The following is a 21,751-nucleotide window of genomic DNA, read 5'->3' on the forward strand; positions in this document are numbered from 1 at the left end:
TTCCATCCTACTATGCTTTTTCAACATCCATATTAGTTTATGTGACAATCTTTTCATCTGACAAACAGGGGTTGCAATCATAAAGGTATCTTTTTCCACAAAGTGAAAATGGAACTGAAAAATGACCCGCCACTGAATTGGAGTCCTTTAAAAGTGCAACGGATCTGACCTAAATCTCAGCAGAGCACAAACAGGCATCACGCCATCCCCCTGTGGGAAGGGCTCTCCACAAATGAAGGACAGTTTTAGAGTAACAGGCATTTTAAAAGCCCTGCGGCTCTCAGGCAGTCGCTGCAGAGCGCAGGAATGCGAGGTGGAATCGATGCCTGCCCACTTAGGATGAAGCTGTGGCAGCTGCTGCTGCTGCCGCCGCCACGGACATGACATTAGCAGCTCCAACGCAGCGTAGCGAATCGCCACGGTCATGCTGGGACACGGAACACTGCCCAGGCACAGGTCAAAGGTCATATTGTAGGAGAGTAGGGAGTTACTGTATGCCACACGCACGCACACACATCCACAGACAGACACACTCAAACACACACTACAAACACTGTCATGCGTTCACACGCAGGAAGGGAATTAATTGTTTGCCATAATGTTACAATGAGCTATGGTCTTTGTCCTCACATTGCGTGACACAATATCATGAGTTAAATGTAAAATCAAAATCTTTGCGTGTCTCTGTATGCATTAGACACCACCCTAGACCACTCATGGAGCTTGGCATCTGTGGCATCTCTGTTATGCCTTCCCACCCCATCCCACCCCTAATTTTCCCTCTAGTCATTAACGTCACGCTGGGCCTGCCATCGAACGTGCCTGTCACGCCGGATTGCCGGATTGCGCAACTGGATGGACAGAGATGGACTTCCATGCAGTAAGGGCAGTTGTGTTCCTGTTACTAAATGTAGCGCCAAAAGGCAGCTAAGTGGCCTCCAGCTGTTAGCGCCGACAGGTCAGCCGCTACAGCTGAATTAGCGACTCTGGGGTTGGGTTTAAATATGGCCAGAAGTGGGGGTGAGAGGGTGGGTTTGTGGACAGGGACAGAGAGAGAGAGAGAGAGAGAGAGAGAGATGCTCCAAAAGGTGTGAAAAAAGGAAGAACAATGAAGGGGAAATATCATGATGGGGCCAGGAGAGAGAAAGAGAGACTGAGGAAGAGAATGAGGAAAGAGAGAGATAACAAGAGACAAACAGAAACAGAGAAAGGGATAGAGAGAAAGAGAAAAGGAGATGAGAAAGGTTGAGAGAAAGACAGATAAGAGGGAAAGAGAGAGAGATGACATGAGCAGTGTGGGTGGGAGAGCCAGCGGGGAGCATGGGCGTTACAGCTAAATCAACAGCAGCTGCTGCTGAGAGTCTGGCACAGAGGGACAGGTCAGTCAACACATCCCACGCCACGCGGCCACTGCTGTCCATTTGGTGGTGTGAGAACTCTTCTGAAGTTTTATTCTGTACTCCAAGGCTGGTTACCACGTCATCAACTGTGGGACTACACATTTGTAACTGGCACTGGCTGCTGAACCATGTGCTGAGGGAAAAGCTCTATTTGAATACCCTCAGATGAAATAGAGTGGTTGAATGCTTGTGCAAATGGCTGTTGGTTACACAGTCTAATGACTAATTTGAAGTGCATTTCATCTGTGCTACTTCTGGAATGTTCATCAGACAGTGTGTTAGCACTGCAGCCAAACTTGAACCTTGCAGCTGAAATGAAATACAGCAGTCTATTTAATTATTATCCAACCAGACTAGCCTACATGCTACATGTTATGCACAGACAGGTGTCACTTCAGTGCTAAAGTTAGCAACATGCTAATAATATGTTTGAAAATGTTTTCACTGCCCACAATGCAACTAATGGAAGACCAGACAGGTTAACTTGAGGGTAACGGCTAGGCTAACAGTCCATCTGTCACCGCATAGGCCTACACAATTCTTGAATGTGTACCAAATATTTTGGTCTTCAAAGATCACCAAGTCCATCAGTGTAAACAACATATATTAGGCTCCGGTCATACTCTTGGCTCAAAAGTACACCACATAGACTAGAAGTGGATGTTTAAATGCAGAACAGTCTTGGATATCGGACACAATTTGTCAGACATATTTTACTTACAGGGTATTCGACTAGCATGCCAAGGGGCTGAGTTGGTGATGAAGCCGCGCTTCGAGGCCGTCACGATGACCCAGGTGCCAGGGCGGTAGAGGAATCTGACGGTGACCATCCCATCTTTGCCCGCCTTGCTGGACGCCAGCACCGACTGGTTTCCGTACACTTGCACATCAGCGTCCACCAAGGGAGATAGGTCACTGTTATCGAAGACCTGAACTTTGACTGACACCTCTGTAGATAGGAGAAAGAGAAGACGATTAAAATGAATCTTTTGTATGCTTTGTTACCATACCTTTGTTGACTGTGGCTTTGGAAAATCACATGTGCCATGCTCAGTTATAGTGAGGTTTACAACTGGATGCCAGATTAATAGAGATTTCAGCACTTCTGTAGGTCTAGCACACAAACAATCTCCCTTACTTATTGCCTCTTGGTCACTTGTATGATCTCTTCTGACATTGTTTCTAGGTAACTGTGTAAGAATGCTGTAGCATTTAATATCAAAGTGTTTATTGGCTTTTTTTATTTGACATGAAAACTCTTGTGATCTTAAAAGGCATGACCGGGAAATGACAAAAGGCCCTTGAACACATGCTTACTGCCTTCAGTTGTGGCATAATTAGATCCTTATTTCACCAGACCGTTTGTTTTGTGTTTTGTATAAGAGGCCATGCCTAGTAGCTGAGTTTCCCTTTCAGAGCGTTTAGTTGTAAACAGTGATGTTCATCACGTGGAGCACATTGTGGCCTACATAGATAACAACCAGAACAATACTGCCATTTTTGTTTGGGCCTCCTCTGATCCTCCACACTCACTCATCCGCTCAAGTCATGACTCAGGGTTGACCACACTTTGCTCGGGGTAAACACTTCCAGTATGTGGTCCTGCGTTATTCCCTACTTAAGGCATGTAAGAACGCATTTGATTACATTTGGGTGAAGTGGGCAGAACTTTGGGCAGCCTCGGCCAACTCAACCTCCTGCCTTCTTCCAAAGCAGTGACCTGATTCATCTGTTTCTCTAGGCCTCAAGACTCCGGACCTGTTTCTCTAGTTCCTCCAGCCTCCGGTGCCATGTCTATTAGACTGGCACTCATCCATGTGGAAAAAGATAGTATAGATAATACAGTATGTTATAGTTCAGTGGCATCTACAGTATATAATCCTGTCTGTGGCCGGGAGGGATAGTGCCTTTCAGAGCTCCTCACCCCAGACTAAGTGGCTGAGGGGGCTGTGAGTGTTAATGCAGGCCCTCCAAACCCCATTCACGCTCTGCTCCACTTTCGCCTGGTTCTCTCTCTCTCTCTCCAGTGTCCTCCAGAACCCCCTTGTCCTTTTCACTCTAAATGGGTCAATTGATGCAGGTTGCCATGGCTACCGGAGGTGTCAGCAGGCAAACTGTGGAACAAAACTGGGTCTGATTCTTCATCAGGAACTGAGGGGATTGGGAGAGAGGGGGTGTCCCACTGAATAATCCATTTTGTGCAGCATTTTTAAAAAAATGAAGAATTAAGGCTGATGTTGACGCGGGAAGCGAGGCGCAGCATACTTCAGACATGAGGTCACTGCTCGTCTTCAGGCAGGAAGAGCGTGAGTGACCCGATGCTGACCAACGCAGAAGAGCCAGGCGAGCGTGAAAGTGGACTTTACAGGGATGCTGTCTGAGAAGGAGCAGAAACTAAGCGGTTGCTATGGATAGGCTACCTAACCACCCACCAACTTTTTCTTTAAAATCACACAATTCACAGCCACCGCCCCTTCTATGGAGCCCAGAGCCTATAACCTCCCGTGGCTTTCTTTTTGATCTGGCAGCTCCTGCTGACTGGGCGAATGTTTGAGTTCTGAGACCAACTAGTGTTTAGGGGAAGACTTGTTTTCTAAAAAGGGGTTTTGGACTTTCTGGCACACTGTCTCATGCATGAGAGTCGGCAGGAAAAAACATCCTTTCACTGGGAACAGAGCCAACTGCTAACATGCTACTGCTAAAAATAACCTAAATCAGAGTATTTGATTATGTTCTGATTATTATGTTCTGATCTGTAATCAGGGAGATTGTCTTTGTTGGGAATTTGAGTCTCAGAGACAGGGCTCAGAAATGCTTTTTATGGGCATGTGTTGTTTGTCCCTTACTGTGGCTATGGACCCAAAGAAAGGCACTGTCTGCTTTATTGTTCCTCCCAATACTGACTTTCTTCCTCTCCCTTCCGGCTCTTTATGTTTTCTGTGGACTGCAGAAGACAGCAAATTATTTATATGTGTCCCTGTATCCTAATCTAACCTCCCTCTCTCTCTCTGCTGATAGATGTTGGCTGAAAAGGAAGCAGCGCCACAGGGTTGCCCTTGGACCATCAGTCAGTCAGACGGTTAACAATACCCATTTCCACTCCTCTCACAGCCAGCACTTCCTGAATGCAAATCCACTTCCCTCTCATTGTTTAAAATTGCCTGCTCTCCACTAAAGTCATCCTGGATAGAGCTATAACACTGGAACTATGTGCATGTAAGAGTTGAGTCTTGAGGAATTCCTTAACTGGTCTACCTAGAACAGTAATGACTAAAGAATACATGACTCAATCTGGTCAATGCACCTAAGTGCTGCTAGCAAATAGACTCGTAGCAAATAGACGTTAACTCAGTCGGCAACTTTACAAGCCCCTACTGAACACAGACTCTGTGAAGTCAGAGAGGTTAACCAATTGTCTTGTCCAACAACAGGTACAATACATAGCCAATCAGATCCTACATGTAATACTGTCACATACAGTATGTATTGGGAATTTTAAAGAACCTTTTCCTGTAGTCAGGGGGCCAAAACTGATATTAAAACTCTGTCGGACACTTTTTGGTACAAGCATACAACCTATCCAGTATTAATATTTAACCCCTTAACATGTGTTCTAGCCATTTTCAAGAATCCATTTTCAAAGTGAATATCCGCTTGGAAACATAACATAGTATCCCAAAACCTCTATCAATCAGTACCCCTATCTATGGGAATGAGTCAAGCCAAGTTTAAAGCTTGTAGGGAGAGACAGTGCAATGCTGCATAAGTTATAATTCTTTAATGTCAAGGCAGCAATGTAGAACTGTAGCTGGTGGTCTATGGTGCTATTTGACTTCATTAATGTACCAGATTGTAACACAAATTATATTTAATTGACATATCACTGTAGTTATTAATTCCATCCTAACATAACTGCTCTCTCACTTCTTTAGGGTAATAGTAGGGGAGATTATGTGAAAAATCGTTACGCGGTGGATAGAAGCATGAAATTTGGTAGATATGTTCCTTGGGTGATCCTAAGACATCCTAGAAGGGGTGCACAAAAATATCTCAAACAGGAAGTGAGATTTTGAAGAAATTCAAAATGGCCGCCCATACAAATGACAGCTGATTCAAAAGCCACCTTCACAACCTCCTAAAAGCTTGAAATTTGGTATACATGTTCCTTGGACATCCTAGAAGGGGTGCCCAAAAATATCTCAAACAGGAAGTGAGTTTTTAAAGAAATTAAAAAAAAAATGCCGCACTCCCCGCCACAAAATTGGCAGCTGATTCAAACACTACCTAAACAACCTCTAAAAAGCTTGAAATTTGGTATGTATGTTCCTTGGGTGATCTTAATACATCCTAGAAGGGGTGCCCAAAAAAATCGGCAGCTGATTCAAACACCACCTAAACAACCTCTTAAAAGCTTATATATTCCTTGGGTGACCCTAAGACATCATAGAAGGGGTGATCAAACATATCTCAAACAGGGAGTGACATTTTGAAGAAATTCAAAATGGCCACCCATATAATTGACAGCTGATTCAGAGGCCACTTAAACAACCTCCTAAAAGCTTGAAATTTGATATATGTCCCTTGGGTGATCCTACGTTATCCTGTAAGATTACTCCAAGAAATCTCAAACAGGAAGTGAATTTTTAAAGAAATTGAAAAAAGGCTGCACTGCCTATCCACATAATTGGCAGCTATTTCAAAGGCCACCTAAACAACAACAAATTAGGTATATGTGTCATAGATATGTCTGTTTTAAGCAGACAATACGGCTACACTATGGCTATATCCACCTATTGTCTCAAGGATACTATAAACACAGACAGTCAAGCACCTCAGGCAGACCTCATAAAAAAACATACAATTAAGCACACATGTCCCCTACAACTTCTTAAGACACAGTAAAACACCACACTAGATTACATTAGTCCTACTCTACATACTGCATATTTGCATCTGTTCACATGCTCTGGCACATTGGCATAATACTGTGCAAGGCAACCCAGCATCCTGGCATCGGCACTTTCGAGAGCAGAGAGGCTCACCTTTGCTGCCACATTTAAGAGGTTCTCTACATACTTTGGCTGCCTCTGGTAAAAGTGTCCATAAAGGTGTCCAAAAATCATCTAATTTGCTCCATCCATATTTTTCAGGAGAAGGCACTGACTGGGTAGCCTGCAGACCTTTGGACCAAATGCTAGCTTGGTACACTGCTCTATTTGAATGCTGTATCAGTGCAGCCTGTGTGGGAGGAATATTTTCCATTGAGAGACATATTTGAGAAAACAAGTCCTTCCTGAGATCATTGACTTTCATGGTCCGTTTTTTTTATCGTAAAGAACACAAGTGTACTTCTCCAGCATGCAAACATGTTTGATTCCTGGCTAAGCAGTTGAAAAGGATTTGCTGTCATAGCAATGAAGGCATCCTTTACTTCTGGAAATGGTTTCCATGCTGCCCACCCTTTAGAAGGAGTCTGCTGTTCCAGAGGTAGCCACCCCATTATCACATAGTACAGTTGTTCAACTACTTCCATCTAAAAGTTATTCGATTGTGTTCCATAGAGCCATCTCTATGTGTAACCCACCAAGCATCACAAACATCTCTCCATAACAGTCTGGATCTCTGAATCACTCCACTGAACCATTTTTGTAAATGTATAGTGGTTGGTCAAATGCCATGGTTGGTCAAATTGTCAATGGCCGGAATGTAGGTGCTCTGTCAATTGTTTTACAACATTCATGCCATGTCTGACCATAGCAAAGACATAGACAGATTTGTCACATTTTATTGCCGCACGGCCCGAGCCTGATATGGGCAACAAAGCCAAACGTCAAAAATATGATGAAAACTCATTTCATTGCATAGCATAGTATAGCACCGATTTAAGTGGCTTAACTGAAGTGAATATCATTATTTGAAAATGATTGTTGTGGGGGGGGGGGGGGGGGGGTTGCAGAGGTGTCACTGTTTTTAGAGGGGAGGCCCACATTGATGGAGTTTGGGAACCCATGCTGTAGTATAAATCAAAATTTCGTAGCTTCTAATGCTATTCCCGAAATAACGGTACAGTACCCCCCAAGATGAAGATGAAGCCCCACAGATTCACAAATACGCACCCCAGGTGATCATGGGGACACAATTAGCCTAGGGATGCCTTTGTTTGCCTAGATTTAGCTTGATAATTGGAACCCAGCTAGTGGTTCTACATTGGCTAATGCTAACGCTAACACTGGCATAACATTTGGTCAATGAGTTGTGTCCCTATTTAGGGCTTGATCTCTGATCATGTGGAAATTTTAGCAATAAACTGTCTTTTGAAAATTATTAAGTGATTCTTCCAAAAGTTTTTAAAAATATTTACGTTATGCATACATAAATAATTAACTTCTCAGATGAGGATTCATTTGGGGAGTCATGTCATTCTGACCATTTTAAGCCTGTTTTCCCCCCTTTAAAGCTGTATAAATAATATAAATAAAGTAGCAGAATAAACCATGATGCCCAACTATGTAATGTTTTATTATCCTTGGGTCGTTTTAGGCGGCCATCTTGGATTTTCCCTTAAATGACCTAAATGAACCAGAAATTTTGGGCACCCCTTCTCAAATGATGAGATACATCATAAAGAGTGTTTGTACCAATTTTGGTGCTTCTATCCACCGCATAACGATTAGGCCCTTTTTTGTTGATGATCCCCCCTACTATAAGGGGTTAGTAACTAGTTAGTAGTAATAACTAGTCTTGCTGATCCTAGCACTTTCCACCTGACTAGAACTGACTCTCGATTGTTTAAAAAACAGCACTCACTGATGCACTTATTCTTATTGTACTAGAGCTTTTTAAAATGGTCCTATAAGTTTTGAGAGAATTGCTTTATAAAGCTTAAACTGTTAACCAAGTTGTTAGTTGCTTTGGTTAAAAATGCGTCAGCCAAATGTAATGTAATGTAATAACTAATAGTTGTATGGCAAAGGTATGTTTTTCCCTTTTCCCTTATATTATGCCCTTGGATGCATGCATGCATGTTTTGTATTGGGAAGGTATTCATTATCAAAACAGTAAACTCTTCTTTTGTGTCCCTGACCAGGACTCAGACTGAGCACATGGACATGGTCCCTGGGTGCCTTCTGTTGGCTGCCTACCTGAGAGTCACTGCTTGGATGGGGAAAAACATACCTTTGCCATACGACTATTATATAGTTATTACTACTAACTAGTTACTTACCCCTAACCTAAAGAAGTGAGAGAGCAGTTATGTTAGGATGGAATTAATAACTATAGTGATATGTCAATTAAATATAATTTGTGTTACAACCTGGTACATTAATGAAGTAAAATAGCACCATAGACCACCATCTACAGTTCTACATTTCCGCCTTGACATTAAAGAATTATAACTTGTGCAGTATTGCACTGTCTCTCCCTACAAGCTTTAAACTTGGCTTGACTCATTCCCATAGATAGGGGTACTGATTGATAGAGGTTTTGGGATACTATGCTATGTTTCCAAGCTGATATTCACTTTAGGCAGAGATTGTTTTTTTCATGTTCTAGTTCTGTTGTCTCTTACACTGTACAATAAATGTAAATTCTGACACTTCTGCAGACAGCCCATGAGTGTTAGCTTTCATTTGATTCATTTTTTATGCATATGGTCCTTGTGGTTGTGGAGATATTCAACATGTATTGCTGGCATGTCATGTTGAGCAGGAAACCAAAAAATTGGCCTGAAATTGCTTGTACAAGTCACACAAAAAAAAAATTCAGCTCGACAACCACCCTAATTTCTTACCTATGGGTGTCTTCTACCTAAAAAAATAGGGTGACAGCTTGTACCAAAACATGTCCGCAAAAGTCTTAACGGAAGCCCTTTTCAGAATTGGCCCCCTGACTAATATGTTTTCGAACAATTAAATGTGTGTGTGTGTGTGAGTGTGGCACACAGCTGAATCGTGTCAACACCTGGCCTCCTTGACACACAAACCCCATTAAAACAAAAACAGGATTATCTCTCACACTTTCTTGTGCTGCCCCCAGTTATATGTAACATCTGCCAATGTTTACAGCATGGATACAACCCAAATGGTTTATGTACACACAAGACAACATCCAGCCAATGTGCTGTCAGTCTCCCATCTAAATGATGGGGGGGGGGGTATTTCTTCAGTCCAGCTTAACAGTCTAAAACCATGTCAGTTTGGATGGAGGTGAGGAGAGAGAGTATGGCCTCATGAAATCATGTGAAATCATTCCACATGTCGAGTGACTACCACACCCCCTCTGGACCCCCATCTTGCCCCTGTACTGCTCTGTGCTGGGTTCCGATGCAATGGCCAGCCTGGCTCCACTGGTGGAGACACAGACAGAGAGAGGGGACAGCTGAGAAACCATGGACCAGATGTCCACCTCACCCGTGTCCCACTGGGACCATAGAAGCAGAAAGAGACCGATTTCTCAGAAGCACTAGTCAACAAGTATAAATAAGTGCTAATACTTTGACGGCATGACTGCTTAAGTTTCTCAACATACAGATATTCCCTTGACACTGTTCACATAAGACACACATACACACACACACATATAGATACACACATATACACACACAGACACAGGACAGAAAAATGGGAATAGCAGGGACATAGAAGGAGGCTTTAAGTCTACAGCGAGTGAAGCTCTATTTTTCCCATCTTTCTACATCTCTTTTAAAGAAGAGAGATCAACCCAATCGACCTGCGGAAATAACCCCAATTCATCTCTGTCCTCTCTCCACTGCGACTCCACTCTCCACTGGTATTTATGGTCTCATTCTGACTGTGTGTGTGTGTGTGAGAGAGAGAGAGAGAGAGAGCAAGTGTGGAATGTGTGTGTGTATACACCTTTCCTCACATCTCTTCTCGACAGGTGCTGGGATGGAGTCAGCCCCCCTGTCGGGAGAGCCTCCCCACACTTGTGTGCTGAAGGAGGGGGTAGGACAGAGGAATGCCTGCCTGCCTCAAGAAGCTTCAGACCGAGCAGACCAGGCTTCCCTCCCCTTGCCACATACCCAGACTACACAAGCAGCAGGAGGCCACATGATACGGGCCACTGGGGAGACCCTGGGGAATTTCCACTGTGCAGACTAGACTATACAGCACATCTGACCCACAGTCCACACACAGAGGGAAGCGGAAAATGAAAGTAAAGGCAAAAGGACTGGCAGGACACCGCAAGTGGTTTATATGCTGGATGTGGTTTCATAATGAAGCCACACATCAAAGGGGGAAAAACCTAATGGGCAAATAAAGCTGCCCAGCATTAGTCATGGGCGCATTAGCATTATTTGTGTACAGGAAAGAATTCAGAGCCGCATTTGGATGCAGATGAGTGCATTGCAAAGCGGACTACATGAAGTTATCTGAACAAAAGTAGACTAATCAGATAATTATGTCTGAGGGTTTTATGAGGCGGCTTTATAATGCAAAAAGCACATTATAATGCAAAACCACAAGTCTACCATACTAGGTGTTCACTTTCACATTGCTATAACTTCACTTATAAGGAATTTGGCTCTGACTTTCAGATTCCCCCACTATCTCTGTCTTTTCTCCCCAAGGTTGAGGCAGAGTGTGTTTCAGTGTAACCAGAGCTGGCCTGCCCTGTGTGTGAGTGAGCGAACAGGCACCCCTCCCCCCAGAGCACAGCACCCAAGGCAGGGGCACCCAGAGGTAAGGAGAGCACAGCAACACTCTTCAGCTCCAGCTGGAAACCATCATCACAACATCCTCCACCCACCCATGTCCAGCGGGCCTAGAACTCTGGGAGTTGTATTTTTTTGTATTATTGTCTTTTTTACCTTCTCACAACTTGGACACCATATAATAAACCTGTACTGAAGAAGCCCTCATCAACATGCAATTCTCTGACCACCTATGCCCAGCGTGCAGGTGATGACTGGTAGGTGTTGTAGATGTTTTACAGTTACACTGACTTGTAAAAAAAATTCAAAATATCAAGAACTTCAGATATTTTTTTCTGTGTAAAGCACTCAGTAACACTCTCCAATATATCTCTGTAAATCAGTCTATGTTGAGTGATTTAAAGACTACAATTCCCATGTCTCCCACGTATGCAGAGGCTCTGTGAACTGTGCCCTGAGCTGATCCCTGCAGCTGAAGTGGGCTTGGCTTGGAAGGGACTGCACCAGTCAGCGTAGTGAATAATGAGGATTTGGAGATGGGATCTTCTGTTGGAGATTAGTTAAGGCTATCCTATGTTGAAACACTGGGCTGTAGCCTGCTTCATTTCCCCAGTCTTTGCTGAGAGAGGAGATCGCCATACCTTTGTAAAGTATTAGTGACTAAACTACAGGGGTGATGAAAAACCTGAGCAAAGATAGTCAGCATGATGATATGCACAAATACAGTAATTCAGATAAAAAGCAGATAAACAAGGGGCATTTCCTGTGTGCCTACTATGAATGCACTCTCACACATCCGAGAGGTACCACTAGTTCTGCGAGTGCAGGCATTTGGTTCTGCAACAGGCCTTCTCTGAGGGGATATCCGCTGAGGTGGCTGTTTTTGTTTGAACAACGGAACCACCTCCAGGAGCCGCACTCCTCTTGAACAGCCCCAGGGGAGGAAGCGGCGTGGGATGTCAGGGGAAGCTGACTCAATTCGTCGCCTCTGATGGCGGCCTCTTTTCCACACTGGGGCCGGACACGCAGGGAGAGCTACCTCCTGCCGACATCCACAGTCCATTTCCCCACCTCGTTCTCTCCCAGAGTAACGAGCGCTGCGGCTAATTAACTTGGTAACACACAGCGCTGGATGGGCCTGTAAAAAACTAACGAGAGGAAGAGAGTGGACAGGCGCACGAGGCCGCGGTCAAACACCCGCTTTGCTGAGGAAACCGAATGAGATGATAATGCTTACAGATGGCTGTGATTTTTTAATGACCCTGAAACGCAAAAAAAACCTTCATACTGACAGAAATCACGCTAACGACCCAAAGTTTAGCCAACGCTTCAAATCCTCTCAGACAGATGCTTATGTAGAGGAATTCCTTTATGTGTCTGTAGTCTCACCCCCCGGGGGATTTTCTTTTTCTTTTTCCTGCGTAAGATCTTTGCCTGTCCCGACCTCCAGTCCTGTTCCTGCTCCTCTGTGTCTCTGGTGCTGGACTGGAGTGCCGGTACCTTACCGTGTTACCGAGTCGAGAGCAGAGATGAAAGAGGTGCAGCTCAGATGACATCTAATGATACAAAATATGCTCAGGGACAGAGGAGTGCACACTGTGAGTGTGTGTGAGAGAGAGAGAGAGAGAGAGAGAGAGAGAGAGAGTGAAAGAAAGAAAGAGAGAGAGAATATGGACTTAATTCCAAGAATAAGATCAGATGTGAATGAAAAGGAACTAGCACACATAAGTAAAAAGTCAAAATTTGTGTGTGTCTGTATGTGTGTGTGTGTGTGTGTGTGTGTGTGTGTGTGTGTGTGTGTGTGTGTGTGTGTGTGTGTGTAATAATCAATATATCCTTCTATGAATGGCAAGCAGCCATTTATTAAACAGCAATGAATCAACCCATATGTTGATCATTCCAGCTAAATAATGACAGATGATTACAATCATTTAGAGTGCATTTACTGTAACAGCTCTGATGGTTTATAGGCCTGCGGGTATTGGCTCGGTGGATTAAGAGAAGAAAATCATCAACTTTAGCATGTTAGCCAAAGGTTACAATATAACTCATGGCATTCTGCTTCGGAAGACCTGAGGGATACACACACACACACACACACACACACACACACACACAAATTTACCTATAATGGACAAACCCACTGAAGCAGCAGTATTTACAAACCAACAGTCAGGATTGCTTAAGTACAGCTTGTCTGTAACAAACCTCAGACACATGATTTAGGCCTATGAAAACCAGCTGGAAGAGGACATGGCCATGACAGATCTCTCTCTCCTCTCTCTCTCTTTCTTTTACTCACACACATACACTCACACACACATGCACCCATGCACGCACACACACACACACACTTCTGTCCTTGAGTGTGTGTCGTCTGCCTTTGGCTTCTTACTCTCTGCCTTCAGACCTCTCTTGCCTTGGCCATGCCTCGGCTGCCTCAGGGAATATTTTGCAGATGTTACGGGCCGACACTGCGCGTCTCTCTGTGTGTGTGAGTGTGTGTGTGTGTGTGTGTGTGTGTGTGTGTGAGTCTCTCTGTGGGTGTGTGTGTGTGTGTGAGAGAGAGAGAGAGAGAAAGAGAGAGGAAAGGAGACCACATGTCTGCCTGATATATTGGCCTCTGTGAGGATTAAGTGTACATGTGGCAACGGCACTAAATCACACATGCACATTTATGACAGAATCTCTCTCTTTCTCTTACACACACACACACACACACACACACACAAACACACACACACACACACGTCCATGTATACCTGTGTCAGTGTCAAAACTATATGACTGAACAGGATCAAATCACAGTAACTTTAGAACTTCATAAATCTCAGCTGCATGTGTGTACTCTGACATAGCCTCATTTTCTTCCTCTCTCTCTATTTCTCTCTCTCTCTCTCTCTCTCTCTCTCTCTCTCTCTCTCTCTCTCTCTCTCTGTGTGCGTGTGTGTGTGTGTATGTGTGTATGTGTGCGCGACAGTCTGGCCTGTCAGAACCCAGAACTGTGACATATTGTCTTGTCTATGGACATGTTACATACTGGAGTCTTGTCTTTGGCCATGTTCTAGTGACCCAAAGGTTCAAGCTGGACTCAGACAGGTTCAGTCCCAGGGATGAGGAGAGGATTTCACGTCATCATTAGTCCTCCTTCCCTCCACTCTCTCAGACGGGTGTTTTTTTGCACACAGAGATAAATAAGCACATGTCATCAATCCATTTTTTCACTGCAGAACAGACATGTGCTGTTTTCATTCATATGCAGGAATGTCTAATCAATCGCTCTTGGCACTTCTCCTCCCATGTATTTGCGTGATACTCCCACTTTCCCCCCGTCCTTCCCATAAATGCATATGCATGAGTAAGACATTTTCAGCTTGACTGACAGCTCTCCCGTGCTCAGCAAAATGATTCACTCATGTGCGATCTGTTTGTACAAACAATGCTATGTTTTAAGGCACAACTAAAGCACATTCTCGTTGTACATCTGCCCCATCATAGACTGTGACTAATAACCTACATGTTCCATGAAACCATTTTTATTCTCCAATTAAAATGCTGCAAGTTTCTCATGAGAAAGAGACATGCAGCGATCTGCGCATCCATCTGTGTTCTGTCTCTCTGCAGGGTGCAATGTATATCAAACAGGATTACACAGGGAGACGGAATGTCTTTAGCCGGAATGATCTAGATTACATTTTCACAAACACCCGGCAGCAAATTGACAGCAAATTCTACATGCCATCCGATTTGATGTAATCCTTTTTTTCCACAATACAAATTGCTTCTTAATGGGTGATTTGTCACCCTCTCTGCTGCCTCTTGCTGTAAACAAACCTACAGCTGTGTCATCATCCCATCAACTTGAATAGGCAGCATTTCCAACATCCACACTTGTGCACTACAGAGAATGCCTAACCAATAGAGAGAAGGGCAATTGCATCCTCAATCTTCTTGCATAGAGTGGAGTCTTAATTCTCAAATGTTTCTCATAGAATCAGTGCCTACGCTGATATCTTTACCAAAACTATACTAAATTCTACAGATTAAGCAAATTCAGTCTAGACGTGAAGAGACCTGAACATATAGCTCCAAATTACAGGATTAGATGTGGCCCTTCCTGTTGCAGAGATAAAACACACATGCAGTGAAATCAGCTGTTACTGAAATGAGCTTTGAGTATAACCAAGGGCTTTACTCAAAGGGAATCTGGGCAGAAAAATGAGTTGAACCTGACATGCTCTTGGACTGAGTAATGGATAAAAGACAGTGGACGGTGCGGAGGCCACCTCCAGTAAATCTGTCTGCGCTGGCCTGGAGAAGGGGGACAAACAGCACTTTGTAAATGAGCTGTGCTACTGGACGTCCTCCCTGCACTGCTCTGTACACCACTGACCTCTGTCATGACCTCTGACAGCCACGCTGAGCTGAGGCGTGCCGTGCTGTGGGTGCCAATAAAATGCTTCTCTACTGGCACTTTGCTTGAAAATAATAAATAACAGCAGACAAATTACTTCTCCAGAAATACAAAACCATGTGAGAGCTTCTAGCTGGACTCTAGTGTGAGAGGCCGAATTAAACGAGGGGGCACTGTAAGGCTAAGAGGCCGGTGAGGCTTTGGTGCTTCTGTGGCAAACTGCCTTGCTTATCTCCTGGGGCATGTTTGCTGTCTCTACCCAAAATAGATGCTGGTGTCATCAGTGAATGTGAGGCTAGGGAGACAAAAACTGAAAGTATGCACTAGCAGCTCCTGTGTGTCCATTTAAAACACCAAGGTCACTGGTTTGCATCCCAAAGAGCACACAGTCACCTATAGTGATAACATGAACACCATACATACTGTAGGTGTAATCAGAATTCACCTGTTTAAGTTATTAGATGTTATATCACATCTATTGTAAGAAAAGCATGTAAAAATGACTAATATGCAATTAGAAGCAATAGGCTATACCATATTGCAACCCTCAATACATGTGTGCTGCCAGGTATAATACTATGTGTGGTCACTAGCATGTACGTTTTGGTCTACACTCTAACAGATCACTGAGGAGCAATGAGTATGCCTGAGAGGTAAAGACTCGATTAAAGGTCATACACATACACATACAGTATGCTATACACTGTCCCCCTGCACAACCTACATGCATTAATCACCCCACACACAGCCCAGCTGCCAAACTCCGCTAAAGAGAAGACCTGATGATTGAGATAACCTGTACTGGCACACTACTGACAAACATACTAATGACTAGGCTAACTAATCTGCTCACCACAATGACTCTCTGTCTATCTCACATTTAAACATACAAACACACATACACACACTAAATAACCTATAAATGGACAAACCCACTAAAGCAGCAATATGACGCAGCCAGTACCTTCTGTTCCTAACTCAGTGGACTTCATTAATAGGTCTTGATTAACTTACGGCATTAATTAAATAATAACCTGTGTTTGACTTCACTGGAGAGCCACTGCCAGTCTTGTTCTGAGAAGGCAGCGGACGCTATGAACAAAAGCCGCAGATGACGCCCACTGAATCAGATATGCACTTCCAGTGATGGCAGCTTTTGTGGAGCGAATCAAAACTGTCCCTCTGGAGCCAAAGGACAACAATGAGGGAGGCCTTTGTAAATCTACCATTGTGAATCTGAATGAGCAATGTGTGTGTGTGTGTGTGTGTGTGTGTGTGTGTGTGTGTTTGTGTGTGTGTGTGTGTGTGTGTGTGTGTGTTTGTGTGTGTGTGTGTGTGTGACTGTGTATGTGTGTGTGTGGAGAAGAGTATCTGATAGAAGCTGGCATCTCAGTGAGCCATGAGGTGTCCTATGTTTTTCTTTCAGAGAGAAAGAGGCAGACGGCACAGACGACACACACTGGCACACACACACATACACACTCTATAGTACATACACACACACAGGGAAAAAAACACACACAGATGTCCACACATGGAGTACAACAGAGAGCCAAAGAGAGGGAGAAAAAGGGGGGTTCACCTGCCCACAGGCAGTGATGTGCATGTGTAAGGGTGTGTGTGTGTATGTGTGTGTGAGGGGTGGGGGTAGACGTTTGGAGGGGTTCAGTAAATCCTCACTGGTCAGCTCACATTAGTGTCCAACCTGCCAGTATCCCAGCATCCCTTTGTCCGAGCGCAGGGGGCACCGGCGGAGGGTGTCATCCTGATTAGGACAGTCATGCGCGTGTCACGCACGCACACAGAGATAACCGCATTTCACCCTGCTGCTGACCACGACTATGGCTACTTGTATAGCCATCAACTCTCCTCTCATTACATACCATATCAAACTATGAAACTAAAAATAAAACCATATTGAAAATATAGTAAACAGAGGGAGAGGAATGAAAAGAAGTGTTAAGAAGTCAAGAATAGATGTCTAACTTAAGCAGAAGCATGTGAGTTTCAGGCACTGGACTCAAGCAGGGACGAACAGCAACCCAGCCTCTCTGCTTAATGGAGCTTCCTGGTCAAAGCCACACAGTGTTATGATGGGAGAATGTGGAGTGGAACATGTTAAGCGGACTACAAGTGAAGAGTGCATGTGAATTACTGTAATAGTGTGCGTGCAGTACACTAGTATGTGGGTGGGAAACAGTGTACGTGCTCATTTTGAGTACATGCTTGTGTGTGCTGTGTAATGCATTCAGCAGGTTGTAGTGTGTTGTTGTGTAAGCTAAGTGTATGAACCATGTATGCATGTGCGGACAGTGTAGACTGTTTTGTATGGAGGGGTGTGGGTGGGAAAAAAGTGTGTACTGTATGTGTGTGTGTGTGTACGTTTGTGGGGGAAGAAATAAGTGTGTGTGTGTGTGTGCATGCGCATGTGTGTGTGTGTGTGTGTGTGTGTGTGTGTGTGTGTGTGTGTGTGTGTGTGTGTGTGTGTGTGTGTGTGTGTATGAAGTGTGCAGTGTCTAGAAAGGAGAGGGAATAACATTCAGTCCTAGTGCTGTACAGGGAAATCACATGACCACACAAGAAGTGACCACAGACACATTCAGAATGCTCTGTGGCCAGACGACAGTAACCACAGCTAATATGACTTCATCAAGGATGGACAGGAAGCAGAACACAAAGTCAGAGAGAGAGAGAGGGAGAGAGAGAATGAAAGACCCCACACATCCGAAAGAGAGGCTTGTGACAGTGGTTTTGGGGCCATAGAAGTGAGCTACTCTACTTTAGGGCTGCAATTTGCAAAATTATTTTTGAATGTGATTGATCTGATTCAGTTCAATATTCCAAATGTCTCTTTAATTTGTGCCACCCCTGACTGGTGAGCACTGCTGATGGACTGTGAAGCTCACCAATCAGAATTGATGTGCCCCTCAAGCACTACGCACACCCACCAACCAGAAGTGGCACAGTCAGTGGGAAATGTAACAGAATTAACTGTGCACGATTATTTGTAGCTTTTGCAATTAGGTAATTGCGTAGACAGTGTTTCCCACATAATTTCATTGTATTTGTGGTGGTAGGTGAGGGGGGGGGGGGTCTTGAGGAAACATTCTGTGTCAGAGTCAATAAAATCAATAGCCTATAGTTATACTTGCCTTGCACGACAAGACGATATTGACAAATAGCTGTAACGTTATAGTGTGCTAACCTCGACAACCCAACAATATTCTAATGTTAGTGTAGGGATACTGCATCTTATATGCTTGCACATAACTTAATTAGAGAGAGAGAGATAAAAAGAAAGGATTGCATCCCATATAAATTAGTACAACGTAAAAAATCATTGTGTGGTGGTCAATGTTGATATTGTGGTGGGCCGCCACAAATAAGTCAATGTATGGGAAACACTGGTAGGTTCATATTGCGATTACGATTGCGATAATTGTGCAGCCCTACTCTCTTTCCTCTGCCCATTAGATATCTTCATAGGGACTAATGGACAGGTATGGGGTTCATTTATTTATTTTGTGTGTTGTTCCCTGGAGATCAAAGCCATGGCCTTGGTGTTGTTAGCAACCTGCTGTTTCAGATGATCCACTAAGAACACCCGCTGAAAGTCTGATGAAAATGATGAGTATGGGGCAGAGACAAGCAAAGTGTTAAAGAGTTCAAAGGTCAAAACTAATCTGTCCAGACTCCCACAGGGATGCTAGAGTGGAGTAGAGCAGACGCAGTCTCTAACTGAACCCATCAGAAACGTTGCCTAATTTACCATGCTAAATCTCACTGCACATGCTTGTACATCTGAACAAGAGGGAGGAAAATCCCCCACACTGGTAAGCCAAGAGCATATGCAACAAAACAGGGACTCAAAAGTGAAACTCACAGGAGAGACCTTCTGTTGGCAATTATCAGAGCATTTCTGAGTTATGGTCTCAACGTATGCTAATGACTACCAAAGAGATGTTGTGTTCAGATGCATGCCTTCACCAATTACACACACCATTGGTAATTCAAACATATAGCACTGGCATGATGATCACATGTGATGCAATTAGTACTCCTCCAAAAGGAATTCAGAGCAATCACACACTTTCTGAGGGACCACATTTGAAAACACTACAGTCTGCAGTTCAAGGCAATACACCGTTGTCCTGAACCAAACAAATCCAAACTTAAAACTCAGAACTGTGCCTTAGAGAGAGAAAGCAGGTACTAGCTACTACTCCCATACTAACTTTCACTTAGCTGAGAAGCACAGTGAGAAATGCAGGGCATGCCCCAGCTGTGGCGCAACTGGCTGGGGCACCTGCACCGTACGCCGGCGACTCTTCTCTGGGCCAGGCTGACCTCAGGGTCAAGTGTGATCTCCTCGTACTCCTACCCATTGAGGTTGTGTTGACCTCCACCAGCCCTTTCTCTGTCACACACACACACACGCTGCAGAGACTGCTTGAGAACTCCCGCTCCGCTTCTGAGGGGAATTACGCAAGAGCAGTAAGAAGAAAATAACCGCACGCTTCCACACTTCCATAAGCCGGGCGCTATTCTTAGTGAATACACACGACTGAGTTCAGCTTCTCCTTGATTTCTCACTCTCTTTCACATGATATCTCCACCTCACCCCCCCTTCTCTCTCTCTCAATTCAATTCAATTCAATTCAATTCAATTCAATTCAAGGTAGCTTTATTGGCATGACAAATATTTCTTTGCATTGCCAAAGCAGGACATCAAACAATACAATACAGAACATACAATAGATAAGACATTTATACATATAAACTGGTGTGTGTGGTGTCCCTCTCTCTCTCTCTCTCACACACACACACACACACACACACTCCCTCACTCTCTCTGTCAGATTCTGGAGGGGAGGGGGTGGTCTCTAAGGAAGTGAGATTGGGGTCATAAACTCTGAGGTGTGGTATGCTGTGGTTTATGGAAGAAGGGAAATCTCCAGTGCAGTGCAGGAGGAAACTGAAGCTCATTGGTTCCCTGAGCAGCAAGCTCCAATGCACACTGGCCATGGTTGGTTCAAAGCAATGTCAAAGACAAGAGTTTGAGATCAGTGGAAGCCACAGACCAAATGACTCGCTGGGAGGCTATAGTGTAGTTTAAGTGTTCATATTCAGGGTAGGAGACTATGGATGGGTGGATATGTAAATCAATGGCAAAGAGTAGTCAAGTTCAACACTTCCTTTAAAATATATGATGGACTTATCGACGCAAAGTGTGCAACATCTCTCCCAGAGAAACAGAGGGAGGAGGCAGCTTAGCTAATGAAATATGGATCAGGATCATGTCTTTCTTAAGCCGCTGAGTGGACTCAAGATGCCCTGTCGCCAAGACGGGCGGCAAAAACTCTTCCAGTCTCTGAGTGCACCAAATGTTGAAATATACCCAGATGGGTGATATACAGTTACTATAGGCCTATAGGGCACCACACATCAGATAACAAAAATGACAATGGCAGGTGGTCTCCCTACAATTCTGGCATAAGTCTGCTGAAACCTCTCCAAACTCATGTCTTGCTATTATGGCCCATCAGGATTGTGGTGTCAGTTTGAATAAAATCTACAGAAACGAAGGCAAGAATATAACACTGGGTTGAATTGCAAAACAGTCAGTCAGTATTTCTGCGTGGGTGTGAGCCATGCACCATGTGCATTGTTTACGTTCTGACATAAATGTTGCTGTTTGTTCCTCATGAATTAATTAAGCTAGGTCCAGAGCCAAGCAACTGTCACAAGTAGTGGTCCATGATGAGGAAGGCTACCAGTCAGTGCAACTGTAAATAAAGAAACATAGATCTAATACGTGTTACATTTATTGACATGCATGCAACATATTTATAATGTCTTTGTGAGGTATGACAGCTTCAGGCCTAATATAATAAGCAACGCTGGCGAACTAAGTAGGCTAATGTTGAAGCCTAATGATAGGCTTCCGCTCCCATGACTGGATTTGAAGTTTAACCCAACTAGTGATATGGGCGATCCAGCGCTCAACAAAAGCTACAAACTATAAAACTCCAGAATGCTCTACTTCGCATTCAGTGTGCTACTTAATGTTGAACCAATACCATAGCCTAAGACTTACTAGTGTGGTCAACTCGGAGGTAAGTCCGAATAGGATCCCTTTGTTTTCAAACTCTTCTTCAGATATGCAGAGAATTGTAGTAAGCCACAAGACAGCCTCAGTTCATTCGTGCGTATTAAATTATAGGCAGCATAAATGCAACGGTTACATAATTATCTCCCGCA

General features: G+C 44.0%; 1 protein-coding gene across 1 annotated transcript in view; it reads right to left on the reverse strand.

Moving 5' to 3' along the window:
• fam171a2a (family with sequence similarity 171 member A2a) overlaps nt 1–21,751 on the reverse strand; it is a 52,348-nt gene that overhangs the window by 30,208 nt on the left and 389 nt on the right. Inside the window, exon 2 of the mRNA XM_042086643.1 lies at nt 2,122–2,349. Coding sequence (XP_041942577.1) covers nt 2,122–2,349 — 228 coding nt within the window. The remainder of the gene's footprint in view (nt 1–2,121; nt 2,350–21,751) is intronic.

Source organism: Alosa sapidissima, chromosome 3 (assembly GCF_018492685.1).
Source record: "Alosa sapidissima isolate fAloSap1 chromosome 3, fAloSap1.pri, whole genome shotgun sequence".
Lineage (NCBI taxonomy): Eukaryota > Metazoa > Chordata > Actinopteri > Clupeiformes > Clupeidae > Alosa > Alosa sapidissima.